General features: G+C 36.8%; 3 protein-coding genes across 3 annotated transcripts; 2 read left to right on the top strand and 1 right to left on the bottom strand.

Moving 5' to 3' along the window:
- Positions 1–147: 147 nt before the first annotated feature.
- On the top strand, positions 148–1104 carry LOC140772493 (uncharacterized). Its single transcript, XM_073114588.1, has 2 exons — positions 148–405; positions 482–1104. Exons 1-2 carry the CDS (start codon positions 274–276, stop codon positions 887–889), a joined length of 540 nt encoding a protein of 179 aa, XP_072970689.1. The 5' UTR covers positions 148–273; the 3' UTR covers positions 890–1104.
- A 1693-nt stretch (positions 1105–2797) lies between these two features.
- Positions 2798–6269, top strand: LOC140771822 (oxygen-dependent coproporphyrinogen-III oxidase, chloroplastic-like). Its single transcript, XM_073113574.1, has 8 exons — positions 2798–3546; positions 3905–3980; positions 4191–4285; positions 4689–4772; positions 5229–5316; positions 5639–5763; positions 5847–5945; positions 6020–6269. Exons 1-8 carry the CDS (start codon positions 2986–2988, stop codon positions 6086–6088), a joined length of 1197 nt encoding a protein of 398 aa, XP_072969675.1. The 5' UTR covers positions 2798–2985; the 3' UTR covers positions 6089–6269.
- Positions 6270–6842: 573 nt separating this feature from the next.
- Positions 6843–10471, bottom strand: LOC140771823 (26S proteasome non-ATPase regulatory subunit 8 homolog A-like). Its single transcript, XM_073113576.1, has 6 exons — positions 10280–10471; positions 9411–9489; positions 8929–9031; positions 7842–8105; positions 7643–7754; positions 6843–7209 (listed from the first exon to the last, which is right to left on the bottom strand). The coding sequence occupies exons 1-6, from the start codon at positions 10382–10384 to the stop codon at positions 7069–7071; spliced, it is 804 nt and encodes a 267-aa protein (XP_072969677.1). The 5' UTR covers positions 10385–10471; the 3' UTR covers positions 6843–7068.
- Between the last annotated feature and the right edge of the window lie 724 nt (positions 10472–11195).

The following is an 11195-nucleotide window of genomic DNA, read 5'->3' as shown; positions in this document are numbered from 1 at the left end:
TTCTCAAATGACGCACTGCACTTCATTTTGTGGTACAAGCACTTCTTTTTTTTTGTAATCTTGATTCTCCCTTCTCTCTTTAATACCAAAAATAATAAATAAATAAGAAATACCCCTGGAGTGGGTGACACGTGTTAGCACATATCAGCATGCCTTTGTCCACGCGTCACCACACGTGTCAACCTCTCTCCTGTTAATCCAACCCTTAGGAGTTCATAAGATTATGGTATTATATATAAAACCTCTAGAAATTGGACATTATTTTTATCTGTGATGGCTTCTATATTCGTTGGTAGCTCTATAGTTACCATCTCAAAGGTCAACGCTAATCCTTCCTTTCCCTTCATCTCACCACCCATCAAACCCAATCGCCTCTGCTTCCAAGCTTCCCGTAGATCATCTCAGGTGACTATCAACTGATTTAGTTTCTTCTTTTACTTCCAAGGTTGTATGTACATACTTCATATTCTCTTTCATGCAGATTAATAGTAGTCCGTCGGATGATCATGGGAATGATACCAATAACAAGTCCAAGAGAGCAGCCGAGAAGGCTAAGGAAGGAGCAATGGAAGCTTTGGATCGAGCGAAGGAGGAAGCCGAGGAGACGAAGGGTCAGGCCGAGGAAAGAGGCGGCAAGATGACGGAGAAGGCGAAGGAGGCGGTGGGGAAGACGATGGAGGGGACGAAGCAAGCGGGGGAGATGGCGAAGCAGAGGGTGAAGGATGCATGGGTGGCGGCGAAGGAGGCGGCGAAGAAGACTAAGGAGAGCCTCGCCGGAGAGGAGTCAAAGGAGGCGGAGGAGGAGGAGGAGGAGGAGGAGGAGACGAGGGAGGAAAGAAGTAGCAGTCTTCCGGGTTATAGCTCTAACTCTGATAACAACGACATCTAGGAGGCTTTGCCTCCTGCTATCATACCATCTATAGTTTGTAAACAAGTAGTGTCTTTTTTTTTCTTCTTTTTAATATTATATTTCGCTCGCTCTAATATCATGATCTAAGTCGTTTTCTAAGTTACGTATACCACGGTTATATTAGATTAAGCTTTTAGGTCAAGTGTTTATTAATATGACTTTTTCTGTTGTGAGAATAGGATTATATGATATTAGAGTTATTGGGGGCACGTGAAAAGAATAATATACATGGTTAATTCTTGTCTAAATTTTGAGTTTTATAATTTAATGATATAAAAAATAAATAGTAATAACTATTAGGTGTTGTACAGTAAAATAGTAATTTTAAATTACTATTAAATTAAAATTTAAAAACTGTATAAATAAGAGGAGATAAAATGATGAATTAATATACTAAAATATATTTATTTATTTAAAAAAAAAACTTCTTACTCTCAAGGTCAACAGAGGATTAGGACTTCAAGTTATGAACTAGCTCTCTATGTAGTACATAGGAATTTAATAGTATAATAGTAGTTTATTTTCATTCTGAGTAGAACCTTTTAAATATTAATAAAAATTTGCAATAATTCATCAATATTTCTACATCACGATAGTGAAAAAAAAATGAAAAGAAAAATAGAGGAACAAATAAAGAAAATAAAGCCTCAATATCAGCAACCCACGTCGAGATCACTACCAGCATCTTCTTCCAGTACTGCACGCATGAACACCCACCATTACTCCTCGTTTCTCATCATGCGTATAGCTATGGACTCGCCCTGCCTTTGGTTTTTGACTCCAAATATTTTCATAATCATAGCATGTCTTTCAAGGTCAACTCTGGAATTAAAGCTAACAAGTTATTAATCCGTGTTGACCAACATCTTGGTCAACTCCTCCATCCCTAACCTTAACCTGCACTCAAGAAAACAACTTGCCTTCTACTGTTTACTAGATTCCCTGCGGCCAATGCCCACAGGATTAGGTTTTACATCTAAACGACTCCTTCAATCTTTTCCAAAAAGTAAGGCATGATGCTAATAAATAAAATTATATTGATGACTTTACACCAACTGCTGCAATCCTAATTCTAATAATGTAACTTTGTTCAAAGCATAAAAGTAGGCATTTTGGTTACTGGATGCTATATAGAGATTATCTATATTTTTCTTAATTCAAAAGTTTCAAGACTATAAACTAAACTGCCTAATTTATATTTCAACTAGGGCTGTTAAAATAATTAATCTCACTCGAGCCATAGGCTCAAAATTAAATTTGAGCAAAGCTTGATCCCGATAATATATACTTATAATTTTCTAACATAATTATCTTTCTTTTTCGTAATTTTCTAATACAATTATTTTTATTACATATAATTTATATTTTATTAATATATATATATATATTTTTTATTTTTTTTATAGTTAAATTAAGTTGTATTTTAAATTTGATTTAAACTTAGATTAATTTTAAACTTATTTAGGCTCGAAAATAATTTTAATTGATAAAATTTGAAATTACTAGTTAATAGCTCGTTTAAACTCCAGCTCAGTTTAATTTAAAATAAGCTTGAAATGGTTTGAATTATTTTAATTCAAGCTTGATCGGTACCGCATTCGATTACATCCCTCTAACTTGAACTGAACCAAGCCAAGACTTTCTCCAAAATAATTATTTGGAATTAATTTCTTGGTCACAAAGATTGATATTTGGGGAATTTGTTCCTATTATTAGGTTATTGACATGGATCATAGCTGACATGGATCATTAAGTTAAATTTCCAAAAATACCCTGTAGACATGCAGCACATATAGACAAGGGGGCAAATTCTCATCTCTTATTGACCAATTAAAAACCATCTCACAGTAAAATATATACACTTCATTTCTCCCGCATTACACCCCCATCCATCTCCTTATCCAAAATATAAAATCCAAAACCCCTCCGAGGAATGCGGTCACCTCCCTTCCTCCCCACCCCCTTTCCAAAACCAGGGGCCGCCGGCGGTGACCGGACCCCTTTTTAAAACCACCCCCTTCCCCTCTTATTATTCACTCCCTCCTCTCTCGCGTCTCACATCATTAGCTACTCTGATGGCGTCTACGATCTCCTCTTCCTCTCTCCTCCTCTCTCCTCCTCCTGCCGCTTCCAAGACCCTAAAGCCCCAATTATTCCTCCCCCTCCGAGCCTTGACTCTGAGGAACCACTCCTCAGCTGGATTCTCCTCGTCGCAGGCGCGGCGGCTGCTCCCCGCTGTCGTCCGCGCCACCGTGGCGATCGAGAAGGAGATGCCGGAGAACGAGCGGCCTGAGACATTCCTCCGAGCGGCCGAACCCTCCGGCGCCGGGAGCTCGGTGAGGGCGCGGTTCGAGAAGATGATAAGGGAGGTGCAGGACGAGGTGTGCGCGGCGCTCGAGGCGGCGGACGGCGGTGCGAAGTTTAAGGAGGACGTGTGGTCCAGGCCCGGCGGCGGCGGTGGCATCAGCAGGGTGCTTCAGGACGGCGCCGTGTGGGAGAAGGCTGGGGTTAATGTGTCGGTGGTATACGGCGTGATGCCGCCAGACGCGTACCGGGCAGCCAAAGGGGAGCCCGGGGTAGACAACGGGGACACCAAGCCAGGGCCGGTTCCGTTTTTTGCGGCGGGGATTAGCTCGGTATGTGGCTGTAGATAATTCATTGAGCGTTATCATGGAAAAAACGTTATCTTTGTGAACTTCAATGTTTGCAGAGAGAATTTTTTTGTTTTTTTTAGGGCTGAGTTAGAAACTGGTAGTTTTGAAATTACTAACATATGGAGATAAATGGTATGGGAAATTGGATTTTATTTACCATTTGGTTTAGAAAGCCTAACCCTTTGATAGTGGAATTTTGCATCATAGTTGTATAATATGAACATATGTATGAAAGGGGATGCTTAACTTCTGCCATTTGTCTTCTTATTTATCTTCTACAAAGAGATCTCACAGATTGTCCTCTTTAGACTAATGAATTTGTTCTTCTCTAATCATCTAGGTTTTGCATCCAAAGAATCCATTTGCACCGACATTGCATTTCAACTATCGGTATTTCGAGACTGATGCACCTAAAGGTACTCCATTAATCTCTTTTTTTTCTTATCAGATAATTCTTGTGTTTCTTGATTAATTTTCTCTCGTATGGCCAGGTTTCTCCAATTTGGGAGAAGCCATTTGCTATTCTCATTCTATTTCTATATCTCATTTTTCAAAATAAGTATACAATGAAAATATTCATGGTATTATGTTATTGGCACATCTATATGAATTATGTGTGTATGCAGATACTCCAGGTGCACCAAGACAATGGTGGTTTGGTGGTGGCACTGATTTGACTCCTGCATATATCTTTGAAGACGATGTCAAGCATTTCCACACTGTATGTTAAACAACTGGTTCCTACCTTCTCTTGAACTTTGTATGGTACTCTTTGAAGCAACCGACTTAGTTCCAACCAGGACTGGAACAGGCTATACCTTGTTTTCTGTGACCATAGGAACTTCTCTGTGATGGTTTATAAGAAAATGGATTAGCAGATTTCTTTTGAACTTTGTTAAATTTTTAGAAACAGCTTTGGCCTTTGGTTAATAACTTAATATATGTGGCAAAGCTTGTTTGCACATAAAAGTAATCTGGTCCATGTTGATTTGAAAGTTATTTGGGAGATCATGGAACTAGTTATTTTATGGTTTTGCTGAAAACCAATTTTTTATATAGTTTTTCTTGATGTAATTCCAAATCTCCACTGCAAAATGTTGATGTATTTCTTTTTCTTCATGTAGGTTCAAAAGAAAGCATGTGATAAATTTGATCCAGCTTTCTATCCTAGGTTCAAAAAGTGGTGTGATGATTATTTCTTCATTAAGGTAAATTATCTTCTGATCCTTCCATTTTCTTGTATTGCATATATTTCTGTTAGTACCTTCTGTTTTAAGGTTCATTTTTTATATGTGAATTGGATTTACTTGTTGACGCTCTCCCTGCAGCTAAACAAAATTATTCTTATCAAGCAGCTGGCATGGTGGCAAATGCCATCATTGTCATCAGCATACTACAATTGCTGACATGTTATACATTCCTATGATATACTTTAGTTTCCTTTTCATAGTTTGAATACCATTAATCTATGATCAGACTTTGCTGATGTCAGGGTCATATTCTCTTCTTATCTAGCAGTTTAATTCTTTAGTTGGGGAGAGGGATGCTTATATATCTCTTACATGGTTTTATGTGAAGGCAATTCACAAGTCTGTAACACGGATGAAATTCAAATTGTTTGTGTATTATGCGTTTGTTTATTTATGGTTTAATTTCATCTGCAGCACCGTGGTGAAAGGCGTGGTCTTGGTGGAATATTTTTTGATGATCTTAACGACTGTGATCAAGAAATGCTTCTTGGTTTTTCAACAGGTAATTCCTTACAGTACCCTAAATGACTGATTTATAAGCTGCATTCATGCACCAGGACTGTTTATATGTTTTCATTGATTGAACAAATCTAGAATCAATATTTATCACCAATACAAGTTTCTCAGGAAGTGCAAGGAAAAACTCAGTAGTTTGATTTGATATTCTGCAATTAAAGGGGGGAGAGAGAGAGAGTATATTTTCTTTTGAATGTCTTATCCAAATATGATATTCATCAACAGGAACACTACTAGTAGATATCTGTGGATGGCATTTTAGTTTAGAATTTCTGTGTCTTCTAATCATCAATATTCTGAACCTCTAGAGTGTGCGAAGTCGGTGGTTCCAGCATACATACCCATCATACAACGACGGAAGGATACTCCATTTAATGAGCAGCACAAGGCATGGCAACAATTACGAAGAGGGCGCTATGTAGAATTCAATCTGGTGCGTGGGTTGAAGAAAAATAAACTGAAAATTTCCATTAGTTTTAGCATCAGGTTGTCCTGAAATATTTGTTTCTTGTGAAGGTCTATGATCGTGGCACAACATTTGGTCTAAAGACTGGAGGAAGAATTGAGAGCATACTCGTTTCTCTTCCACTTACTGCCCGGTGGGAGTATGATCACGTAAGTATATTACCTTCTGACTATCTGTGAGTGCTTTGTAATAGAAAACTAATGAAATCCATATTGCTCTGCAGCAACCTGAAGTGGGAAGTGAAGAATGGAAACTTCTTGATGCATGCATCAACCCCAAGGAATGGATTTGATCAAATGTTTAGGCATATCGTATCAGCTGGTTGTCTCAATCTCCTGTTTTGTAGTTAGGAAGTTCCTCATCAGTTTTATTGTATACTTAACTTTGAATAAGATTTGTTGTGAGTTCTTTGTTCGACTGTTTTTTGTGCATCTAATAAAAATTTAAGCATCCTGTTTGGTGCTCTTTTGCCATGGAGACTGAACCATTCACCTCTATTTCTGATGCCTCTATGGACTGTTTTGTAGGCTATTTTTCATATTAATTATTAGATTGTCCCTAGTGATTACAAGTTCTTTACCGTAAATAACAACTAACAAATCTTTCATGATGCCAAGTTAATGATCGAATCTACATCTACTGTGGATCACAACGGGTCGTCAATCTTGTTGTCCCTCCATAATATATGTTGGTATGCTTCATCTTCAATCAGGTATAAACCCTACACTGTTCTTCTTGCAGATCCGCAGTGGCTAGTGTAGTATGGCAAAGCTAAACTATGGTTATTTGCAGTGTGTTATGAGATATATCCTAGCAAAACTCATCAAGAGACAACATAGTAATCCCTCTTGCAGTGACCAAGTTCTTTGCAAATATCCCTGTGCTGTTACTAGGGCAAAGAGCAGACTTTTGTAGCTCATATGAGCTGCCTCACTTCAGGGTGTGTGTTGTTTGTAATTAGCCTAAAATTTGGGGATTTAGTCTCCAACTCTTCCATCACAGATCAAGAAATAGCAAATAATGAAAAGTTATACAAGCTAAAATCGGGATCCAAACAATCAACTGTCATTAGTCCAGGCCATTCCACAAGATGAAACGTGATGAACACTGTAATTTATGTTTGGAACGGAGAAAAGAAATGGCCAATCAGTTCCAACAGATTAAGAAAATGAATAAAAACTTCTGTCATGCTAAAAGATTAATTTGACAGGAGTTTCAGCATGATAGCTGCAATTCAAACAAAAGATTGCTGAGGGCGATAACTTATACGGCTTAGACTATTCGCTCCAGTTCTCTTGCATAACTCAGTGTTTGGTTGATCAGTTGCAGGGAAGGTATCTCCTTACAAGGCTGAGATTCTTTTGCCTTCTGAAAGAACACACACCCGTCTTTGATCTCCCACTCTGGGTGCTCCTGCCAAACAACAAGGAAGATCACATGAAGAGCTTTCTCGGTGCCAGTCTCTTGTGTAACTTATATCTGAGAAGGTGCCAACAAATCAAATTTGAAGTAAAGGAAGATCAATTTTATGTGAGACTATCTAGCCATTTTCTGTAAGTTGATTACTGTTCAAGATAGATGTTCCATGCTAAACAAAAGAGCAAATGATCGTTAACCTACTGAAGACATTGTACCTGAGGAATCTATGCTAGTGGAAGTATGTGATTAAAGCAAAGGTACATACATTCGTATAATTTGTTTTCCTTCATGAAAATCATTTATTTAATTAAATCATTGGCACACACTGTAACTGATATAAGAATGGAAAACATATCACTATTGTACATGGAATTATGCAAACATAAGAAGATAAGACAAAAAGTTTTAAGATCATAGAAGTTTGTACCTCGGTTATGTACTGAAAAAGTTCCTGGTCAGAGGAGAACATCAATATTTTCTTTGCGTCATTTGTTGACAAGTAATCATAAGCTTTCTCACTGCATCCAGCTATTTCATCTCTGCCAAGTATGAACAGGTTGTCATATGAGAATTCTCATGTACTTAAATCAACTCCTCACAATACAGAATGAAGAGGACACATGTACCTAACAGTTTTAGCAAGAAGATCCATGAAGTAGACGTAGGTTTCATGTGGAACAGATTGCCTGGCACTTAATACACGGTTGTAAGCACCTTCCATGAATGATTGCTCCAGCTCTACAGCATGCTTTATGCATGGATTCTCTAGGGCTTTGGGCGGAAGAAGCTCCAGTTCTGTATGGAATTCTGCAATTCTATTTTGTACCAAAAGCCTCAGAAGGTTAAGGCCCAAAATTGGGTACTCTTCTGCTGATGGGGGAATTATGCCACTGGTCACAGAAAGAAAGGTCAAAAGAAAGAAGGTATGAGAACATCATCCATGGAATTCCAATAATCGAGCAAGTATTAACTTGAAGAGACAAAGCGTGAGCAAACATGTAGCCTGGAGCAGTACAGGATGAGTAACTAGACCAAGTATCAAGGAACAAATAAAAAAATGTTTTAATTTTCTTCAATGGAAATATTATCATGAAGGAACTTACAAAATCGAATTTGATATATCCATTTCACCCTACCTTATTTGGTGTCATGTATATGCTCACAGAACACTATATGCTTATCTACTAGGTTGACATGTGCTACAATTTCCTAGATATCATGAGATTTTTCTTGGTTCTAATGGAGGAAATGCCAGAACAAGCATATCATAATCTGCTTCATCTCACCTATATTATGCATTAAGATCTTAATTACATATAACAATGCCTAAAATGGTCATCCTAAATTCCATTTAAAGTGAGCAGCAAAACTAACTTGATCTAGAAGATGTTTCCTGTCCCACACCACATCATCAGGGAAGAAGGTTACAACATAAATCAAAGTAACAGCAAAGATGCTGACATTGACAATCAATCTATACATAGCTGACTTATATGCGAAAGGAAATAGGCAAAAATAAGTATATGCTGAATAAGAATTTAACAACTCAAAGTAAAATTGGGCCACAGACACAGATGAATATATGTCATATACACATAGACACATAGATAAATACTTGTACATATACCTACACACAGAAACATGTATGCATATCTAATTATCTTAACAGTTGTTATCTAACATAACCCTGGAAAGATTGTAAAAGAAAGATACCATGTATCAGTATAATAAGGTTTCAGCTGAAAGAAATCCCTCTCAAAGGCTTCTTGATCTTCAGTCTTCACACTCAGAACAACAGCATGTTCATATATATCCCCTGAAATTACACCATATTATATAATCTTGAGTTCCTAATTTGACTGAGATAGACAGCGACCCTCTATATTAGGTACAAGGATATGATCATAGAACAATATAAATGATAATTGAGATGAACCACTATAGCTGTGAAGAGACTTTGCACAGTATATGCACAGATAAGTACTGTGTCACGACATTAAAACGTTGAACTTCATGAAGGAAATTCAACACACCTTCATAGTTATTATTACAGAATATAACGGCAGCAAGGCCCTTTATAGGACCTATAAAACTATACAAGATAGTTGCCAGACATTATTGTACATGCACAAAATGATTATTATAATATGATGACGAAAATGTTTAACAGCTATCTCATCAGTTTGAAGTGTTACTTGCTATTGTCAGTTCCTCCACAGCATTAGGTGTAACTTGGAATGACGGTGGAAGGCTGGAATATTTTGTCAATAGAACCTGCAAAGACAAAGCATTGCAGTTCAGGTACTAACATCTTTGTGCTATTTTAAAAGAAATTAGCAGGGTAAAAATCCAAATACAAGTCTATAAAAATCCAAATACAAGTCTATCTTCCTTGGCTTTTGTTCAAGGATGTTGTCAGTAAATTATAGCAATAACAAAAAAAAAAAAGTACTAAAGAGGTACTTCTTAACATGTGAAAAACTCCCTTCAGTCCCAAAAATTACAATTTGTGTTTTTATATTAAAAATGCAACATCATTCCCAACTTCACAATGAAAGCAATACAGAATGACATGAACTGATCGAGAAGGGAAGAACGTCAGGAACAGAATGCTATCATCATCACTACCAATAAATATCAAACACTAAACACAAAACTAGAACAAAAGAAACAAAGTCTAAGACACTAAAAAAGATGCTCTTTGTTCGATATTCGAACAAGAAAGGGTCTTTAAACAACCATGAATGATAAAAAAATCTCTGGTACCCATGAAAATTTTGCACTCAAATTCATGTCTTTGCTCGCAAGTATTAATATTGACAGAATAGCCTGTTGACAGTAAGAGCGACAACTTTATCTAACCCTAAAACTCCCTAAAGCAAACAAAAGCAAATAGAAAAAAAGAAAAAAAAGCATATCTAAATGATCAAGACCGAACAAAATCTCTGGTACCCGTATAAATTTTTAGCTCGATTCGATCGTTTCCTCGCAAACATTCTTAAAAATGACCTCTTTCCTTTCCTCTCCTTCGATCAGGAAAAAAACAAAAAAAAGCAAACATCACCTTGAGCTGGGAGAGGAGATTCGTGCAGGTGGCGAAATCATTCCTTACGAAGGCGGCTTTGAATCGGTCTAAGAGCTGCGTTACCTCTCTCAACTGTGGATCCATTTCTCTCTCTCTCCTCCCTTGATCGACCTTATTCTCACTTTGGATTATTTTATCCCGGTATACCGACTTATCTCCGGCTTTCTTAATGGATCCGTCTCCAATCAATCCGGTAGCAATACCATGGATAGATCATAGATCTGATATGAATAAAATAAATAAATATAAACCGGGTTTGGATTATCGGATTCTTTACTATCGGATGTATTTAAATATCTCGGCTCTAATTCGTAGATCCTAATGCTTATTGAGATACGAATAATTCAACATTATTACATTTCACACCCTACAGTTTTATGAAATACGATTCACACCCTAACATTTCAATATTTACAATGATAAGCCCCATGTTTTGAACAACATTCTCAGAAAACACCCCAAGTAAATCATGCTAAGGAAAATATATCAGTAATTGAATATTCCAATTTTATTTTTCATAAATTCACTATAATCCATCTTAAAAAATATAATTATATTTATAAATTCAAGTTCAATTCTAACTAAATATTATATGTTTGAAAAAGCAGAGTAACTGTAAATTTATGGAAAATATAGGGTGTCAAATATAAATTTTTTTCTTTCTAAAAACTAAATACACAGGAAGTAGGGAGACACTGATCTGCAGCATATAGTTCTGAGAAGAAGTAAACAATTATACCAAAACACAGAACAAATGAGCAGTGAGTAAAATAACTGCATATAGTTCATCTGCCTCTGTATCAAGGACAATAATGTTAAAAGGAAACAATAATTGTTTGAGACCTGAGAAGTCCAAAAAAATGGTCCTGAAATCAGCTCTAAAACATACTATGTC

This window comes from Typha angustifolia, chromosome 12, assembly GCF_048772165.1.
Source record: "Typha angustifolia cultivar Huaian chromosome 12, ASM4877216v1, whole genome shotgun sequence".
NCBI classification, from domain to species: domain Eukaryota; kingdom Viridiplantae; phylum Streptophyta; class Magnoliopsida; order Poales; family Typhaceae; genus Typha; species Typha angustifolia.
This window is presented reverse-complemented; position numbering and strand designations above follow the sequence as displayed.

What these genes read in the sequence shown, in the direction of transcription:
- LOC140771822 (XM_073113574.1), top strand. Translation starts at nt 2,986, where the DNA reads ATGGCGTCTACGATCTCCTCTTCCTCTCTCCTCCTCTCTCCTCCTCCT. An exon ending in TTGCGGCGGGGATTAGCTCG is followed by an intron (nt 3,547 to 3,904) that starts GTATGTGGCTGT and finishes CTAATCATCTAG; the next exon opens with GTTTTGCATCCAAAGAATCC. An exon ending in ATGTCAAGCATTTCCACACT is followed by an intron (nt 4,286 to 4,688) that starts GTATGTTAAACA and finishes TTCTTCATGTAG; the next exon opens with GTTCAAAAGAAAGCATGTGA.
- LOC140771823 (XM_073113576.1), bottom strand. Translation starts at nt 10,384, where the DNA reads ATGGATCCACAGTTGAGAGAGGTAACGCAGCTCTTAGACCGATTCAAA. An exon ending in GGAGGAACTGACAATAGCAA is followed by an intron (nt 9,032 to 9,410) that starts GTAACACTTCAA and finishes GTGTAATTTCAG; the next exon opens with GGGATATATATGAACATGCT. An exon ending in CTTCTTGCTAAAACTGTTAG is followed by an intron (nt 7,755 to 7,841) that starts GTACATGTGTCC and finishes CATACTTGGCAG; the next exon opens with AGATGAAATAGCTGGATGCA.
- LOC140772493 (XM_073114588.1), top strand. Translation starts at nt 274, where the DNA reads ATGGCTTCTATATTCGTTGGTAGCTCTATAGTTACCATCTCAAAGGTC. An exon ending in CTTCCCGTAGATCATCTCAG is followed by an intron (nt 406 to 481) that starts GTGACTATCAAC and finishes TCTTTCATGCAG; the next exon opens with ATTAATAGTAGTCCGTCGGA.